The following is an 18878-nucleotide window of genomic DNA, read 5'->3' as shown; positions in this document are numbered from 1 at the left end:
TATAGCAAATTGGATCAAAAGGGATAGAATCAACCTAAGCCCCTAGGTAAGGTGAATGTTATTTATGAGTTTACTTGATTTTTTCCTAAATGATACTGTAGGGTGAAGATTGCCAGACATACCTGGTGGCATTTACCATACTTTTGGTGCATGCAATTAGAATTATGGCATTTGCTACCATAGGGTCTATTGGCGATTACCGTACTCATGTCAGTATACCTCAAACCTTAATTTTTTTGGTGTATTCGTGTTGAAAAAATGAATATAAAATTTACCTCGCTTAGGGCCATTGGCGGTTCTAGCAACTTGGCAGCACCGGATTTCTTCCATTGAAACTTATGGGAATGTATCGATTCTTGGAGGGGCAAGGTGCTCCGACAAAAATCGATTATTTAGCCTAGGTTTAAATGGAGGAAATCTAGTGTTGCCAATTTGCTGGATCCGCATCTGCTTAGGGCTGAGGTTGATTCCGTCCCTTTTGATCAAATTTGCCTTACCTTTTAAACAGCTCTGATGTAGAATTATGTTGAACGTACATCTCATTTTCATAGTGATAATTTTGCATGCACAGCTCATGATGTCAATGGTCAGACAGCAAGCCACCAACATTTGTTGATTGTTGCGCATCCATCGATGAGCGAGGATCCATCCGTATTTCCATCGTCTCGGAAAGCGGAAACTGCCCCTGACATTCAAGTAACCTTAAAGTCTCCTCCAGGATGAGGATAGGAACATCGAGGCATCATCCTCAGCCCCAAATTGGTTTCGAGGATGTTTAATGTATTCACCGCCGCGCTGTCTCATGGACGAAGTCGGACGCCTGACAGGCACATAGATCAACAATTTAAATTTTCCAGAATAACTGCCTTGTCCCCAACCGTCTAGACCGGAGATTTCCAACTTTTAAGCGCTCAGCCGATAGGCGGCGCTTTTTGATTTCGATTTGCCACTAGAGCTCTAGTATAGTAGGGCGCTCAAGCGGTCAAATGGCGCACCAACTCATCGATGCACGGAACGTCATTCAGGAAAATTTATTTTTTGATTACCTCATAATAGCTCTGTGAATACGATTAAATGCAAATTAGCGTGAGAAATAAATAACAGTCCTAAAACTCTCTTCGCTATGCGGTTTATAGTTATTATATAATTACTTTCGAAAGTTCAAGATGCGCGTTCTGATTTCCGAAAACTTTTCCACCGGTGATAACTTTATTCGGAGACCTTAGTAGAATTCGCTTACATCTAGGTTATGTGTCTTTGACTTATTTGTCTTTGGCTCTGGCGACGGTAGGTAGTTGTTACGCGTTTACGGTTTCCTTGGTAACCTTTGTTTGCTATCAGCTGATGTCGAGTAGTATGACTATAGGAAGCTCCAACCACGGCATTCTTCGAAAAAAGCGCGAAAACTTATAGATTTGAATTTTCAAATTTTAAGAAAAAAAAAATTCTATTTAAGAAAGCTTTAATTTAGTTTCTGTAATTTAGTTTTTAATAAAAATTCTGAAATAAAGTAAATATATATTGGTTTAAAAGTTGAATATTTCTTCACTTCAGGCAGACCCTCAATGCTGAGCGCTTCTCTAATACCAACGTATTAGAGCTTTCCCGCTTGTTTTTTCTTCGTTTTATAGCAACACCCTTTGCATCAAGATTGTATGCATTTACGTAAGTATAGGGGGATTGTATGCTCATGCCCCCCCCCCCGGTCGCTACGCGGCCCAACTCCCAGAGGTGCTTCGCGCCCTCTAAGACCCGACTAACGCACGGAGCAAAAACTTCGTGCATGGAACCCGAAGTTGAGGTCATATGGATCTCTGAAGTTTTCTGATCACGCATCCGAAAACGTTAGGTCGAGCTGCCGAAGTTTGGGTCAGACATCTGAAGTACTTCGGTATGTACCGCAGTACTTCAGATGTGTGATCTGAACCCTTCGGTATATATCGAAGTACTTCAGATGTCTGACCAGACCCTCGGTAGCTGGACCTCAAATTTTAGACACGTGCTCCGAAAACTTCAGAGATCCATATGACCTCAACTTCGGGTCCCACGCACGAAGTTTTTTTCTCCGTGCGGGGTCCCGTGGGATACTATAAATAGAAGGGGCTCATTTGCGCACTAATTTCTATCGACAATCGACAGTAGCAAAAATCATGAATGAAATTAAATATATTTATTTGATCTGTTTTTTTGTTTTTTTAAGCATGGTTCTTTCTTATTTCGATCCTGATTTATTGCATGTATTACATATATATGGACGTATTTATGCTGAAAGGAACCATGTCGCACACAAGCCCTATGCACGTAGTTCCTTTCAACATAAATACGTCCATATATCTCACCCAGTTTTTCACAATTGCCACCAAATTATCTGATTTTTTTTATTCTTTTTTGAAGAACACTTAAATTGTTATTGGTATAGTCAGCATGTTTCAACTAAGTTTCTTCAAATCAAGCGTATCCAACGAGGCAACGATACTACGGTGCACCGTATGTTGCCCCATTTCCTTCGATAAAAAATATATTTCCGAGGAATTCGTGAATATTTTCCTTCCAATTGGACGTATTATTATTAAACGGAACTAAGCGCGAATTGAGTTCCTTCGGAGGATTTTAGAATCCCGGATAGGACGATCTGTCAAACGGAACTAAGCGCCATGGAAAAGCATTGCGAGTATAGGACGGAACGAGCATCGCGTTCCGCAACACCCGCCAATCCAAGCCCCCCTCTCCCTTCCTCCCCCTATTGCGCTCAGTTCCGTTTGGTAGAAATACGTCCAATTATTCTGGAAATTTTGTTCGCAATTGTTCGCGATTTCATCTAAAATAACTACGAATTCCAAAGAAAAATATGAATAACTTTCCTCAAAAATAAACATTTTAGTCGGAGGAAATTCGGCACCTCTCGAACGTTCATACGGCGTCCTTCCTCAGCACGACAGAATAGCGCTCTAAGCTTCGCCTATTTTGGGAAGGGCTTTGAGTTTAAACTTGAGTTAAAAGCAGTCGTTCAATGTAACACGGAATAAAAATGCTTCTAAACAACCGTTGATCACGAAAAACGACTCATCCTGAAAGGAAAGGAGGGTACTTGTCTCCTCCCACTTTTTTCCTTTCCCTCTCTTCTTTTGAAGAACAATTAAATGTTCGATTACGGGACGACATCTCTTCGTTCTCCACACGAAAGAACGTAACTCCATTTCAATGTTGCCAAATTTATCCTCGCAAATTTTGTATTAATCAGGAGAATCTTGGGTACTTCTAACTGAAAATGCATGTTACTGATAATTCCTCAGATTTCATACAGAAATTAGACAAATTGTGGATAAAATTTGCACAGGTTCGTTTTTGTAAAATAAATAATTTGTTTAAGTCAATTTTGCAACCTCGCAATAGGGTTACGTTCATTCGTCCGAGAGACGACGTCTAGCAGGGGGAAAAGATTGAGGAAAACACCACAAGCTGCTTTGTCTAGATGCAGTAAATTCAATTTTCGACACGTCTGGCGTAAGAAAATCATTGAAAATTAGGATATTCTGACACGCGATCGCCAAAAGTATCTCGTATTTAATATCGCCTTCAGGCATAGTTGCACTTGGGAGTTAGTCAGTGGCGATGCGTGAATGATCGATTACCGATATTTTCTCATTTGAAACTATGGTTAAGAAATTAGGAATCTACTATTAAGGTGTTCGTTGCGAATACCCACTACCCAGTTTATCGATCCTTTTTCATAGGTTTAAATGGCAGATCAATCGATATATCGCAAAGCACGCCACGTCGTTGTCGATGCTACTCCGAACGAATTTTCTTTTTATGAAAGAAAAGGAAAAAATGACCTTTACTTAGGGACAAAAATCTAAAATTTGCCGCTAAAAAATATGATTTTTTGAATCAAGAATGATGCTGCTTTAATTTAAGCTAATTTATTGCTTACCCTGGACATTTTTTTCTTGGTCCTGGGAAGATTAAACTTTACTTAAAAGAAAAAAACAACTGGCGGCCGATTGAAAAACCATCAAGTCAAGAACAAGCCATGCTCGGCCCCGTACTTTCTTCAATGGTGTTTTTTCGGCAGTGGGCCATTTTCCAAGAAATCAACGTTTTCCTGGAAAGGCCGTTTCGCTGAAAAAATTAGACTTTTCCTCAAAGTTTGGGCTGATTAGCTGGAAAGAGGGTCATTTTCGGAATCTACGTGAACAACTCAGGCAGAATCAGCTTGTGACTTGAAATTGATGAATTGTGAGCCAGCGTATTTATCAAAATCTAGCTTTGTGTTTCCTTAATTTCAGGCAGACAAGAAATGCAAAAACAGCTTCTCAAGAGCCTCTTTAGTTGTACTTGCATATCAGGAAGAACAGAAAAACGATATAACGGAGATTTGCAGCTGGCACGGCCGGCAGTTGTTCCCTCTGATTCTACAACCTACTCACTAACTAAAATTATTTCGGACAGGATATTCATATATTCCAGCTTAGGAGCTGCATTTAATTTTTGCGGATCTTCAGAAGGCGTATGACAGTAAGCCGTTGGTAAAACTTTGGGAGGCCTTGGAAAAGACAAATTTAAACGAGGAGTTGATTCACGTTGTTAAGCGATTTTATAAAGGGAGTTTTTGACTCAGGGAAACAACTTTCAGTGCTGAGGAGAGACATTTTTTCTCTCCTGGGCAACAATTTCTTGCTTTATGACGGACAAATTCCTCTCCTAAGCGCCAACTATTTGCCCGGGAGAGGATTTTGTCTCTCGGAAACAACTTTTCAGTGCAGAGGAGAGAAATTTTTTTTTTCTCTTGGGCAACTACTCAGTGCTAAGGAACAGATACCCTCTCCAAACCACCAACTTTTTCTGGAGAGAAAACATTTCTCTCGGAAACAACTTGTTGATGAAGAGGAGAGAAATTTTCCCTCTCTTGCGTAACTACTTAGTGCTTGGGAACGGATACATTCCTCTCCAAACCACCAAATTTTTGCTCCGGAGAGAAACATTTCTTTCGGAAACAGCTTTTAAATGCAGAGGAGAGAATTTTTTTCTCTTCTGGGCAACTGTTTCGTTCCTAGGAACGGATGCATTCGTTTACAACTTTTTGCTCCGGAGAGAAAGAGCCTCCCAAACTTTCGCCCCTTTTTCGGTATTCGATTCGACCATCGAAGCAAGGTTTAAATGGAAGCTTATAATAACAGAAAACTCTGGAAAAAGTTTCAAGATGAGTACAGGAACCGTTTTCGAGTTACAGGGGGGCAAAGGGGTCAAACTCCGGCCTTATTTTTCGCTATTTTCTTGTTGAATTGATGTGTCGGGGTTGTTATCGTTGTTTACACATCTTATACACATTAGTTCCTACGTATTTTTACACGCAAAATCGAGTTTTAATGTTGACGAGTCGATATATCGATCGGTTATATCGATTTTTTAAGGTTCTTTACGGAAAATCGACGATTTTTTGAGATTGAAATTGTTCGATTTTGATTCGTGGATGACTATTGACTGAATGCACCTAATATGACTGTAGTACACCGACACCTACGTATTTTTTCTTGTAGAATTGATTTTTAACGTTGACGAGACCATATATCAATCGCTTATATCGAATTTTTGCGATTTTTTTAGGAAAATCAATGATATATTGGTATTGAAATTGGTTATTCTCCATCCGAGAACAACCAAATTTTGGGTTGGAGCACATTTCCGGTCGGGTCGATTTCCAGTTCAGTCAAGTTTTCGATTTGGCCACATTTCCGGTCGAGTAGAAATGAAGATTTTCAATTTCCGGTCAAGTGAATTTTCGGGTGGATAACGAATCCCGTTGATTGTGGTTTCCGGTCGGTCAGATTTCCGATCGAATCAAATTTTCAGTCGAGTCAAATTTTCGACAGACACACGCTACCGGTTGGAAACAGTTTCCAGTTGGGTTAATTTCCGGTCACGTCATATACAGATGGATTACGGTTCCAGTGAATTGGAATTTTGGGATGGGTCGGATTTCAGGTTGGATCGAATTTCCAGTTGGGTCAAGTTTTCGATTGAAGCAGAGTTTACGGTTGTCAATTTTCGGTAAAGTAAAATTCGGCCGGACGATTGGTCGATTGATTTGAGTTTCCAATGAGTAAGATCACCAGTTGAGTAAAGTTTTGGTTAGCAGGGTTAGATCAGGTTTTCGGTTGAGTAGGATTTGTGGTAAATTTGAGTTTCCAGTTAATTTAAAGATTCACTTAAGTGAATCAAGTGTCCCGTTTAATTGAACGATCCCAATTTTTTAATTGACGACTTGCGTTGTCCAGGAAGATCATCGATTTTTAAATCCAAGAAATCCGAGGGATGCACCAAAAACAAAAAAGAAACACACATGCTGATTAGAAGAGAGAAAAGTACATGTAAACTTAAAGATCGAAATAAATATCTCTGAAATCTTTATCAGTGTAATAAGTCGCAGGGAGTCAGCAATCGCCAGCAATTTGCAAGCTCCATACTTGTCAATTCGTCAAATTGCAATTACGATAACATCGATAAAGTGAAGATTTCTTTACGCCTTCAAATCCAGCGATACTCTCCGCTTTGCCAAGGAGTTAGTTTAGTTGCTTAACCGAACCTAACACAGATTATTGATGACATTTCACGAACTCGCGAGTGTGCTAGCTGGCACCATGTATCCAAGAAGAAGGGGATAACGTATTTTTGAATTCAAAGCATAATAATCCCTACTTCCAATCTCGTTTATTCACTTTAAAACGATTTAATTTGTTGACTAAACACGAATAGATTGCAATTTGCCGGCGATTGCTAATTGCCTGCAACATATATACCTAAGAATGTTTGTGAAGAAATTAATGAGAAAAAAATTACTGACTGAACAATCGCAATCTTTGCCTGTGCAATGTTAATTAAACAATACTAAAGCACTTTATTGATGGTGAAAGTGCAGACGTGCGAATCTCGGAAAACACGATTTTCCAGGAGAGAATAAAAACTGTCTAAATTCTTCTTTATTGTCGGTAGAAGGGTAATAATTCTTGAGGATGGCAAGAATAAGATGTTTTTTCAAACTCCATCAGCAGTTTCAATAATTTCTCGAACTGTTAGAAAATACGGCAGAAATGCCGAAATTCGCGTTTTTGGCACTAAGAATCGACCCTTCATGGGTAGATTCGCATTTTTGCACTTAGTGTTTTAAACTTGTTGGTGGATTTGGATCATTTAAAGACGGCGCGGCGCAGAGGGAATGATGACGAGAACTTGAGATGAAAAGGAGAAACCCTTGGCGCGGAGCGGCGGTCGGCTTGTAACACATATTAGCGCCTACAAGACTGCATGGATACTTCACGCATTGCGTCAAACACAGTGCGTGCAGCAGCGGTCGGCGTGAAACGCATAGCGCCTACAAGACTGCGGCGGAAGTTAAAATTATTAAACCACATTTATGTTTGTTCTTCCATAATTTGTTCGTTCATTTCATATAAATGGAAGGCCTTATTCACACAGATGTATGTTTACAAAAATTAACTTTCGCGCCAAGTTCCGTGAACTTTTGCTAGTAGTGTTAACAAGGCTCTCGCAAAAAATGTGCCCAGCGCGGTAAACGCGTCTTATACACCCCTCCCCCTCCGGCACGCTCACTTGATGGTTTTTATTGATGTTTCAACACGAATGAGAAGGGGGCGGCAAGTAAATAAATCCGGCCCTGTGCAGAGGATAAAAATGTTTCTTTCCTGGGCAACTATTAATTGCTTAGGAACGGATTCATTCCTCTCCAAAGCACCAACTCTTTGCTCGGGAGAGAAAACATTCCGTTCGGAGACAACTTTAAAATGCAGAGGAGAGAAGTTTTTTCTCTTCTGGGCAACTATTTCGTGCCTAGGAACGGATACATTCGTCTACAAAGCAACAACTTTTTGCTCGGAAGAGAAAACATTTCTCTCGGAAACAACGACGTTTCAATGCAGAGGAGAGAAATTTTTTTGCGGAGACGAGAAAATTTCTTCTTATTCAAAGAATTTCCGCGCATGTCGACTTTTAGTGACATTTCAAACATTGAGCCCAGATAAGACATAATATTTTTACAATATCGGGCAAATATTGTCAGTATTGTCGCAATATTCACACAATATGACAATATTTTGATCATATTTGAATCAAAATCATTTTTTGAAAAAATATATTTAATGAATCTTTATTTAGTACTTCGAAGAATAATTTGTTTACCCAAAATATTATAAAAATATTTTCACAGTATTTGCACAGTATTTTAAAGTATTGGCACAGTATTTATGCCAAAAGGAAATATGGTGTACACTTTTAACATTGGCTCAATATTTAAACAAAATTGGCCTAATGTTTGCATAAATATAATAACAATATTGTTTAATTATTGGCTAAATATTTCTGTCTTATCTGGGAGCATTGAGGCATCGGGCTGAGACGGCACCAAGAGTCCCTTTATACTGAGAGTCAAGACAACACCCCCTCATGGCATGGAGTCACAAACGGGAATAAAGATTACAGAAATTGAACGTTTTTTGTAATCTTTGATCGGCCGATTCTCAAATTCCCTTCTCCGTTCCCTCTCTAATTCCGTTTCTTCCTTGCCGAACCCGTAATTCCCTGGTCCATTCCAGATTATAATCTTTGCAATCGGTGAAAATGTAATCTTTATTCCCGTTTGTGACACTGTGAAGGCCTAAAATACGGGAACCAATCAGAAATGGATTCACATTGTCTTGACTCTCAGTATAAAGGGACTCTAACGGCACCCAGGCGACTTGGCAAAGGCGGGAGCTTTTGAATCGGTTAGCCGGTGCTGTGAACATTTGGCGTCCACTCGAACCGTTGCGTCCGCGTCGCCGTCGCGCACCTATCACACACGCCATTAGCCGCGTCGGGGCCGGGGCCGGCACCGGCGTCCAAAAAGTAATTTTCCCCGACACTCGCGCTCGCCGCGGCCAGAGTTGATAAACGACACCTTGTCACAATACAAGTATTAAGTTGTTCCCCGCCCCCGTCGACCCACCCCGACCCCGGCTCTTGTCCTCGCACCTCGCCCCGATAAATTCACCTACTCTTCACCTACCCAAGATTTCGATACTCGAAAGAATTCGTCGCCTATGCTGCCGAGCTAGGGATGAACGCCGTATGAACATTCTAGAGTTGCCGAACTACCCCGAATAAAACACGTATTTTTGACGGGATTCATGTATATTTTTCCGCAAAATTTTCTGATGTTTTAGATAAAATTGCGAACGAAATGGTCTGAAAAATTGGAAGAAAAATATTTACAATTTCCCCAATAAATTCGTATCTTATCAGAGGAAATTTGGCAACGCCTGAAGGTTCATACGGCGTTCTTCCTTGGCACGGCAGTATATTTCCACGTTCGAATATTACCAAGACAACTGAACTTACTCACTTCGAGATTTTTGGTTTGCAACCCGGGAGAGGAAAGGCAGGTCTGGATTTGCCGATGGGGCAGATGGGGCAGCCACCCCTAGCGGCTTTCAGGGGAGGGAAATCCCGACCTAAAAGAAGGAGGCGGGAGAAAAAATAAAAAATTGAGACCACAAATTTGCAACAAACAGCGGCATCGAATTCCGGTGCATTCGTAAATATGAACTCACAGCCGTACGCCTGTTCTACAGCCACCTATGAAACATTTGATTGATACTAGTAGGTAAAGAGTATTTGGAATTCAAAAATGCACAAAATAATACAGCAAAATTATGGAAAAATATGTGGGAAAAGTGTTAAAATTAAGGTTGTAATTTTATACATTTTATTGGTTGAAATGGACTTTTTTGGTTAAGAGGGCAGTTTAATTTCAAGTATTTTCCTCAGCAGAGCCCCTACACCCCCCGTTTCTGGCCAAAAAAAAACCCCGCCATCGCAGTCCTCTTTCACACAAGTTGGGAACGGTGGCAATTTTTCCGTTGCCCTCAGCGGCAAATAAGTACATCCTGGCCTAAGGGGGTGGGCCGGTGGGGGTGCGTTTGCAATGACGTAATTTGTAGGGGGGACTGGAGATGACACGGGGAAGGAAGGGGTCAAAGAGTCGGGAGAAATGGGTGACGTAATTATGGACGGTCTCTAAAGCTGCAAATAGAGGTCGCTCAGATTCGGAAGAAAAGTTAAAAAAGCGAGGCCCGATTACGTCTCTTCTATCTTCTGCTGTGTTCCGCTCCAGTGGCGTGGCGTAAATAATCGATTATCGATATCTCGCCATTTGAAGCTATGCTAAAGAATCGATTACTGAGGTGTTCGCTGCGAACACCCTGATAATCGATCTTTTTTCATAGGTTCAAATGGCACCGCAATCGATGTATCGCAATTCACGCCACGCCACTGTTCCGCTCGTATTAGCCCTTGAAGCATCACTACAAATAAGATAAACGGAACTATCGCAAAATTGAAATAGAGCAAGAGAATGGTCGCTTCTTAAAGGACGTCCGTGTGGTATCTGCAAAATGGAAGGCGCGATGGCACGAGCCGTGTACTTGCAATGATTCGCATCATGCTAGCAATTAGGTATCACTTGGATTCCAGGCATTTTTAAAACCTAGGCTTGTTTACGTCCCTTCAATTATCCGCTGAGTTGCTCACATAGCCCTCGAAGTATTACTCCGAATAAGATTTACGGAACCTACAAAACATTGAAAAAGAGCGAGCGAATGGGAAATTGAAGGCGCGATGACACGAGGATTCAACAAGAATGTCGAATTTTTTTTTCTCCGTCCGTAATCTAGAAAAATCGACAGGGGTTACATGGACTAAATTTTCGGGGTCAAAATCTAAAGTTCTCGGATCGGGCTGAAACACCCTCATGGGCATGGCATGCATGGCAGGCATGGGGCATGTACCCTCCAAAATGAGCCACTGAGTCCGATTTACGGTCGGGAAAGCTCCAGGAGTCCGCTGATTCGCAACATCGGCAAAAAGCGCCTGTTCGGTGAGCTTTTGCAAAAGGGTCAAAAACACTCGTTTAAGAAGCCCCGCGAAGCCTCGGGAGGGGGTCAATTAATTCTACGCCTCGAACACCGTAGGACTCGACCAGAATCTCGAATGTTTTTTCCCCGTCCAAAATCTAGAAAAATCGTCAGGGGTTATACGGACTAAATTTTCGGGGTCAAAATCGAAAGTTCTCCGATGGGGCTGGAACCGAGCTAGGCCCCTTGCAAATGAGCCGCTGAGTCAGATATTTAGGTCGGTAATGCTCTGGAGGGAATACAATTTCCGGGTCAAAATTGAAAGTTCAGATTCAAGGAAATTTAAAAACCTAAGCTTGTCCATGTCACTTCAATCATCCGCTGTTTTGCTCACATCGCCCTCGAAGTATTACTCCGAATAAGATTTACAGAACCTACAAAACATGGAAAAAGAGCGAGAGAATATATGCGCGATGGTGGCGGCGCAGAGATACAACTATTCGTACTTGATGGATGTCCGTGTGGTATCTGCAAAATGGAAGGCGCGATGGCACGAGCCGTGTACTTGCAAAGATTCGCATCATGCTGGCAATTAGGTATCACTTAGATTCCAGGAAATTTAAAAACCTAGGCTTGTTTATGTCCCTTCAATCATCCGCTGTGTTGCTCACTCAGCCCTCGAAGTATTACTCCGAATAAGATTTACGGAACCTACAAAACATGGAAAAAGAGCGAGAGAATATATGCGCGATGGTGACGGCGCAAAGATACAACTATTCGTACTTGATGGATGTCCGTGTAGTATCTTAAAAATTGAAGGCGCGATGACACGAGGATTCGACCAGAATCTCAAATTTTTTTTCCCCGACCAAAATCTAGAAAAATCGATCGGGATGATATGGACTTTTTCGGGGTCAAAATCGAAAGTTCTCTGATCGGGCTGAAACCGAGCTAGTCCCCTTGCAAATTAGCCGCTGAGTCCGATTTTTCCGTCGGTAATGCTCTGGATGGAGTAAAATTTCTGGTTCAAAATCGAAATTTAAGTTTTATTCATTCTTTATTTTATCGGAAGTCAAGAGGAATTGATACCTAGGCGTTTTTCTGGGTCATAATCGAGGCGTCTCCGATCGGGCTGAAATCAAGTTAAGCTTGTCCTGAGGAGTCCTATTTTCTGGCCTAAAAAGCTCCTTGAGCCTGCTGGTTTGCGGCTTGGGCAAATAGTTACTTGAAAAGTGGGTTTTTTTTTTATCGGGTCAGTTAAGAAAAAGGCACTTTTTTGCTCCCTCCTTTTTTTTCTATTTTCTTGTGCTTGAATTTGATAATAAGAGTTCATCATAATATTTTTATTTGTCTATGCTAAAAAAACAACAAAAAAAAATAAGTGAGAGAAAAGTTTTTTTTTTCTAGAGAGTAAAACTCAGATCCCCCCCTGGATTTAAATTACCATGAGATATGCATCCTCTTTGTTTATTTGCTACAAAAACGGCATTATTACAAAGATATATTTCTGTTTGTTGGACAAAATTATGAATGAAAAAGATGGGAATTGTTCAACTTATGCTCTGATGTAATACTTGAACTCAAACTGATAACAGAGGTCAAACAGAAAATGTGCAGACTTTTCAAGACAAAAGTTATTATCTTTAACATTCCCTCTTTTTATGAAAAAATGGATCACATTTAGCAAAAATGAACCAGTGCAGTTACAGTGTTTTCAAAATTGAAAAACTTTCCTTTTCTTATAGAAAAACTTAATAAATGTACAGTATTAAAATTTACACAATCATTTTCCCTTCAGGATTAACAATTTTTAGGAAGGAAGCCACAAGTATTTGCTATTCTGAGATATTTTTTGATAATTATGAACAGGCAACATTTTTACAACACTGAAAACACTCTGGTTCCTTTCTGCTAAGTACGATCTGAATATTCTATCAAAAGATAAAATTATCATACAGGCTTGTCTTTTACTCTGTATGAAAGTTTGATGATTACAAGAGTAAAAGGCAACCACATTTCCGGCCTTCATCCAGGCTAGTTATGCATATATTTAGTACACATAGTACAGAGAGAAAATGAAACAAGTCAATAATCGAGGAAATCTTCTCCAATTTTTTTTATTTTTAAAATTGAAAGAAAAACCGAAATCCCGGATATATATTCATAATTACACAAAGTAATTGAAAACTAATAATTGAACAATAAAATTATTATAAAACTAAAAGATAAGAGATAGAAAAGAAAAGGGAAAATATTACAAACCAAAGAGATGGGACAAGGGACTAACCTACATTTGTATTAGTAAGCAAATAAATTTTTGTTTTAAATACAAGGATTCACTTCTTCATCTCCTATTTCATGTTTCCTTCTTCGAATGATAAAACAAAAAATTTGGGTAACAGAAAATAGTACATATCAAAATTATATATGTATAAAAACAGATACATATACTGATAACATCCGAAATAAAAAATAATTTTGAAAGAGGACAGGGGTTACTATAAAAATATAATCATTGGGAGCAAAATTCAACTAACTTGAAGGTGAACGCTTCTTTAATCTAACTTAATTACATTAAGCATTACGTGGGCATTACCAGAAAGAAAAACACAAGATGGAAGGGATAAAAAATATTTCCTTTCTTTCCTTCTTTTTACATCGAGACTGTTTAGGAGAAAACCAAAAGAAAAATAAAACGGAGAAAAATAAAATAAAAAAAAAAACAGTAAGTACAATCAATGCAAACGGTAAAACATTGTTACTAACATGTCACAAATTAGTTGCGATTCAATCATTCTCGCCTTCTTAAATATCTTACCCACGATGAGAGAAAAATGTACAAGTGCTGATTGAACAACCATTTATAGGAAAATAATGAAAAGAGTGAGAGTGTGGTGTGGACTGGATCCAGACGATAATCAAACACAAAAACGGAGCGGGGACACAGTCAAAGAATATTGTACAAAAATTCTTAGTTCTTTCATATCGAAATAATTCTCTTTCCTTGGCATTTTAGTCAACCAACATGCTGAGGAGAACTCCTTTGTATCAGTTCTGCGGCCAGAAGTTGGAGGAGCTGTAGCTTGGTTTGGAACCTGTTTTATTCGGCTGCGCAGAGGCTGGCGTTCGCGATCCGGCCACATTGCTGCTGTCCTGCAATTTGAATTCAAATATAAGATATTTAAAAATAATAAAAGTCAAATGTACAGCAGCGTTAGAAACTTGTATTTTAACAATATAGAAAAATCGAACCACTTAGAAAATCTAAGTCTGCTTCTTATGTATAACAAGGACAGCAACACGGTAACAAACGTTTACAACTTCCTAAATAAATCAGTGAGTTTGAAAACACACCAACTCGATAACTCGAAAATACTCAATTTTCATTGAAGTCAGTCAATTTTTATAAAGGGTATGAAGTCAGTGCATTTGTTCCAACTTGGACCTGCAACGTGTCCTTAAAACTTGTCTTTTGGCACCAAAAGTCTTTTTCTTGGACTAACTTCTTCACCTACTGTGCAGTTTCGTGTCTGCCTTCATTACTTTCAATTTTTCGAGTTGGTGTGTTTTCGTTTTTGCTAATTCAAATGCTGCTAGGAGAATTAGGTCTTTTATACTTAATGAATGAATGAATAGAAAAAATATTGGTTTGTTAAAAACTGAACAATGTCTTTGAAAAATTTGTTGAACTTCCTTTGTGAAACCCACAAAGAGTAATAATAAATAATTATCCATCAATCGATCTATCCAATTAAAAATAAAGGATCACCAACATGTACATACACTTGTTAATTTAAATTAGGAGCAGGCCTCCTCTAAAGTATTTTCATTTAAGGCTTCACTTTTAACTTCTATGGTATTTTCAGATGCCGCTCAGCTCAGTCAAAACAATGGGCCTCTAAGCAAGGCATGGATTAGAGCACAATGCTACCTGCTCTCTCTTCAAAATTTTAGGAGGAAAAGGAATCACACTACGAGAAGACTGAAAATCAACTCCTGAACAAGGTATATGTATTTTCTGTAAACAATGGTTAAATGGCAAGAATACAAATGATGTCATTTGTATAGAAGAACTTCCATTTGATCTGTGTTTAAAAAACTTGTGAAAATCTCCTTCAAAAACTTCCTGTTGTGTGAATTGTGTTCTATGTAAGATTTTGAAGAGAAAACATACGTTGTTTTCCACGACTTTATACCTCGTCTCGTGACCCATTAAACAAAAAGTGTCTTTCACGATATTGAGTGCCTTGCGTGTGATGTCTCTGCATTTTTATCCTAATTTGGATATTTTGTTCACCATTGAAAGGAAAATTGGTGTTTTTTTATTGCCTCAAAAACCTCAAGTGTCAAATATTTTTGTATGTTCGACATAAATTTTTACCCTGATTATTTAATCATTACTTGACAATCTTTCTTTAGCTGGTTGAAATGAAAATAAATGATGGCTCCAACCAAATTAGGGCCTTTGTAAAAGCATTTAAAATGAAAAATTTCAAGCTTCAAGATATTTACTAAATATATGGCTTCATCATCTGCCATCAATAAGTAAGGGTAAAAATTTCTGTCAAACATACAAAAATATTTGACACTTGAGGTTTTTGAGGCAATAAAAAAAAAACACCGATTTTCCTTTCAATGGCGAACAAAATATCCAAAGTAGGATAAAAATGCAGAGACATTTAGGTTATTACTCAAAATTCAAGAATTTGCAAATTTGCAAGAAATTTGATAAAAAATTCAATTTGTTTACTGTCTAGAGGAGGGCATTGATGAAGAATACTATACACTTACCGGACGTCTGGCTGGATTCAAATGTAGAGCATGCGCTGACTGCACCATAGGGTTGGTCGCTGAGATGAAAACTTGCTGATATGCTCCGGCAGACTGATTGCCAGGCATCGGGAACGGTGGAGGGTTTCCTGAGTGAAAACCTTGCTTGTCGTAGGACTGAAAACAAAAATAGCGTCAGATTAAATATATTCAGCAAAAATTTAAAATGAGACAATACTGAGATGCTAATCCTTGAGTTAAAAGGTTTGAGTAATCAAAAACCAATCAAAATCTTGTCCTTCTGACTCCATAAACAAGATTTCTTCATCTTGACAATTGAATAAAGGCCGCGACAAAAGTTGAAAGAACTTCCAAATATTCGAAATGCTGCTTCGTTGCTGCCTTTTCATGAAAATAGAACCTGAATTGAAATTGCCAATTGAATACTTAAGATTCTGGAAAATTAGAACAAGCAGGTATTCTATTTTTGCTCTTGCAAGGACTGACGTTTTATTTAGGTTACCGTACTTGCGACTAAAAAAAATGAGGTTCAGTCACTCATATTCTTTGATTTAGCATCCTTGTTTAGAATGACAACTGCATATGCAAAAAATTGGGAATTGACAATGCAACTATGCAAACAGCCAAATTATCAACAATTGCAGTTCCAACAAGAAATGTTCAACTTACAAAACTTACTATGGCGATGCTCTCTCCAAAAAAATCCGCTGTAAGCTTGAGCTGCTAATCAGGTGAAGTACAGCTCTCTCTCTTTCTCTTTCTTTCTATGGACACACTTTAAAACGAAAAGCAGGGGTTGCGATTTGGGCCGAAATGGGCCCCTCCGCGGAATTGAATAATTTTTGGATATTTGGCAGTTGACGGTGCATATATGGCGGAAATAATCGAGTTTTGCCGATACTCACGTTTTTTGACTGCGAAACAGGGGCCTAGACGTAGCTGCAAAGGCAAAAATAGCTGAAATTTCGCATTTTTCGCAGTTCTACCTCAGATTTTGACCTGGGCTCAAAGGCGACATGTGATGAGCTTGGAATATGGTGTCAAGGACACCTGAACACGTACAATATATACATGAAAATGATCAACCGTCGCCTTTGGGCCCAACCTCAAAATCGAACTTTTCCAACTTTTTAGCCCCAAATACCTAAAAATTCATGTTTTCCGCGGTTCTACCTCAGATTTCGACCTGAGCCCAAAAGCGACAGGTGATGAGCTTGGAATATGATGTCTGGGACACCTAGACACATAACGTACTTGAATATGATCAACCGTCGCCTTTGGGCCCAACTTCAAAATCGAACTTTTCCAACTTTTTAGTCCGAAATAGTTGAAAAGTCCTGTTTGTCCAACGCTCAATTCAGGTTCTGGACTGAACCCAGAACTTGCCTTCGAATACAGAGAATGGATTCATATCTTCTTGCTATATTGTCTGTCACAAGTCGCTTGAATGACTGTGAAAACTGAGTTTTGTACTATTTCACGTAGAGGTTAACTTGTCAACTCCAGATTCTTTGATCGCTTGCTTGAGCTCTCCAGTGCTTGGTAATGTTACCTTTATGAAAAGCTCACTGTAATTAAACAGCATACAGGTTTGTATTTGATGACTATCACAGGTGAGTGATATCTGATGATAGGAACTTCAAGATAGGTTCTTTTTGACTGAATGCAGCTTTCACCAAATGTAACTCTACAATGCCTATCATGGCCTCAGGAAGTCAGAGAAAGTTGCTTTGTTGGAAAGTTGGAAAAGTTTGATTTTGAAGTTGGGCCCAAAGGCGACGGTTGATCATATTCAAGTATGATACGTGTCTAGGTGTCCCAGACACCATATTCGAAGCTCATCACCCGTCGCCTTTGGGCCTAGGTCGAAATCTGAAGTAGAACCGCGGAAAACGCGAAATTTCAGCTATTTTCGGCCACAGAGCCATGTTTAGGCCCCTGTTTTGCAGCCAAAAAACGTGAGTATCGGCAAAACTCGATTATTTCCGCCATATATGCACCGTCAACTGCCAAATATCCAAAAATTATTCAATTCCGTGGAGGGGCCAATTTCAGCCCAAATCGCAACCCCTCCTTTCTCTAAATCGAACAATTTTCTGGTCTATTGCTCACCTATTATACAGAGAGAGTACTTTTGTGAAAAATAGCCACAGTGATCACAGTACTGGGGAAATAATATGCTGAATTACTCAGAATGGGGGTAATTACTTACATTTACTTTGGCAAGTGTAGAATGCGCTGACTTAGAATACATGTTCGCGGTTCCTAGATCTGACGCTGTTGCTGAGGTTGTTTGGGTGGGATTATTTGTCGTTGCTACACCTTTTCCACTCTGCGACTGGGAATTGGCATAGACTCCACTGCCTTTGTAATCACTACCGGTCTGACCGCTCAATCCGTTCGCATCATAACCAGTTCCATAACCAGCAGCAGTACCATATGCACCAGGTCCTTTGCCGTACTGGCCACTTGTTCCTGCGCTATGACCTCCCGCTGATGCAGCTGTTGGCGTTATCTAAGACAAAAGAAGCAATAAATGTGGATGTAAACTCGAGAAATCTGTATTGAAACACAATCTGAACGCTTGACTAGTGGAAAACAATGAAGAATAAAATATATTGTAAATTTTATCAACATGGAACTACAATTAATTCCTGAGATAGAGAACTAAATTGACAAGAAATGTAAATGAAATAGCTGACATGATTTATAATAAAAAATTCAGCAGAAAAAGTTGCAATTCTACTGTTATCACAACAACCCGACTTAACTTACATCATGGATTAGTCGAACTTTTATTAATAAAATGAGATTTCTACTAAAGTTACTCTCAGCATCTCAAAAGAAATATTGAAATATTGTAGCACGTTTTTCTCAAAACCACATTATTCAGTATGGGCTCTTTCTTCAAAAAACTTCTCGTCAATAATCAAAATAACTACATTAACCCATTGACTGAAAGCGACGAGTGGGACTTGTCCGCGCTGCGCCGGGCCGGATCTGAAGCGACGAGTCCCACTCGTCCTGAGACTTGGCAACATTATTTGCGTTGTTTTGGATGTCTCCCGATAGAGAGCGCCACATATATCGACTCATGTGAACACAGTGACAAAAAGTTCCCATATTTTCCCGATCTGGTCCATTATTTCTCCGATTATACGATAAATTTCAAGTTTAGAA

The 18878-nt window shown here is 39.3% G+C and overlaps 1 protein-coding gene across 2 annotated transcripts in view; it reads right to left on the bottom strand.

Moving 5' to 3' along the window:
- Positions 1 to 13008: 13008 nt before the first annotated feature.
- The window catches only part of lig (ubiquitin-associated protein-like lingerer), a 37346-nt gene continuing 31476 nt past the window's right edge, over positions 13009 to 18878 (bottom strand). For both annotated transcript variants that reach the window (XM_019052852.2, XM_019052853.2), the window contains exons 16-18: positions 17911 to 18213; positions 15699 to 15854; positions 13009 to 14060 (exon numbers count right to left, since the gene is read on the bottom strand). In XM_019052852.2, the coding sequence (XP_018908397.2) occupies positions 13956 to 14060; positions 15699 to 15854; positions 17911 to 18213 (564 nt within the window). In that variant the 3' untranslated portion in view covers positions 13009 to 13955. The remainder of the gene's footprint in view (positions 14061 to 15698; positions 15855 to 17910; positions 18214 to 18878) is intronic.

This window comes from Bemisia tabaci, chromosome 8 (genome assembly GCF_918797505.1).
Source record: "Bemisia tabaci chromosome 8, PGI_BMITA_v3".
NCBI lineage: Eukaryota > Metazoa > Arthropoda > Insecta > Hemiptera > Aleyrodidae > Bemisia > Bemisia tabaci.
The sequence above is the reverse complement of the archived record's forward strand: the minus strand, read 5'-3'. Positions and strand labels throughout refer to the sequence as shown.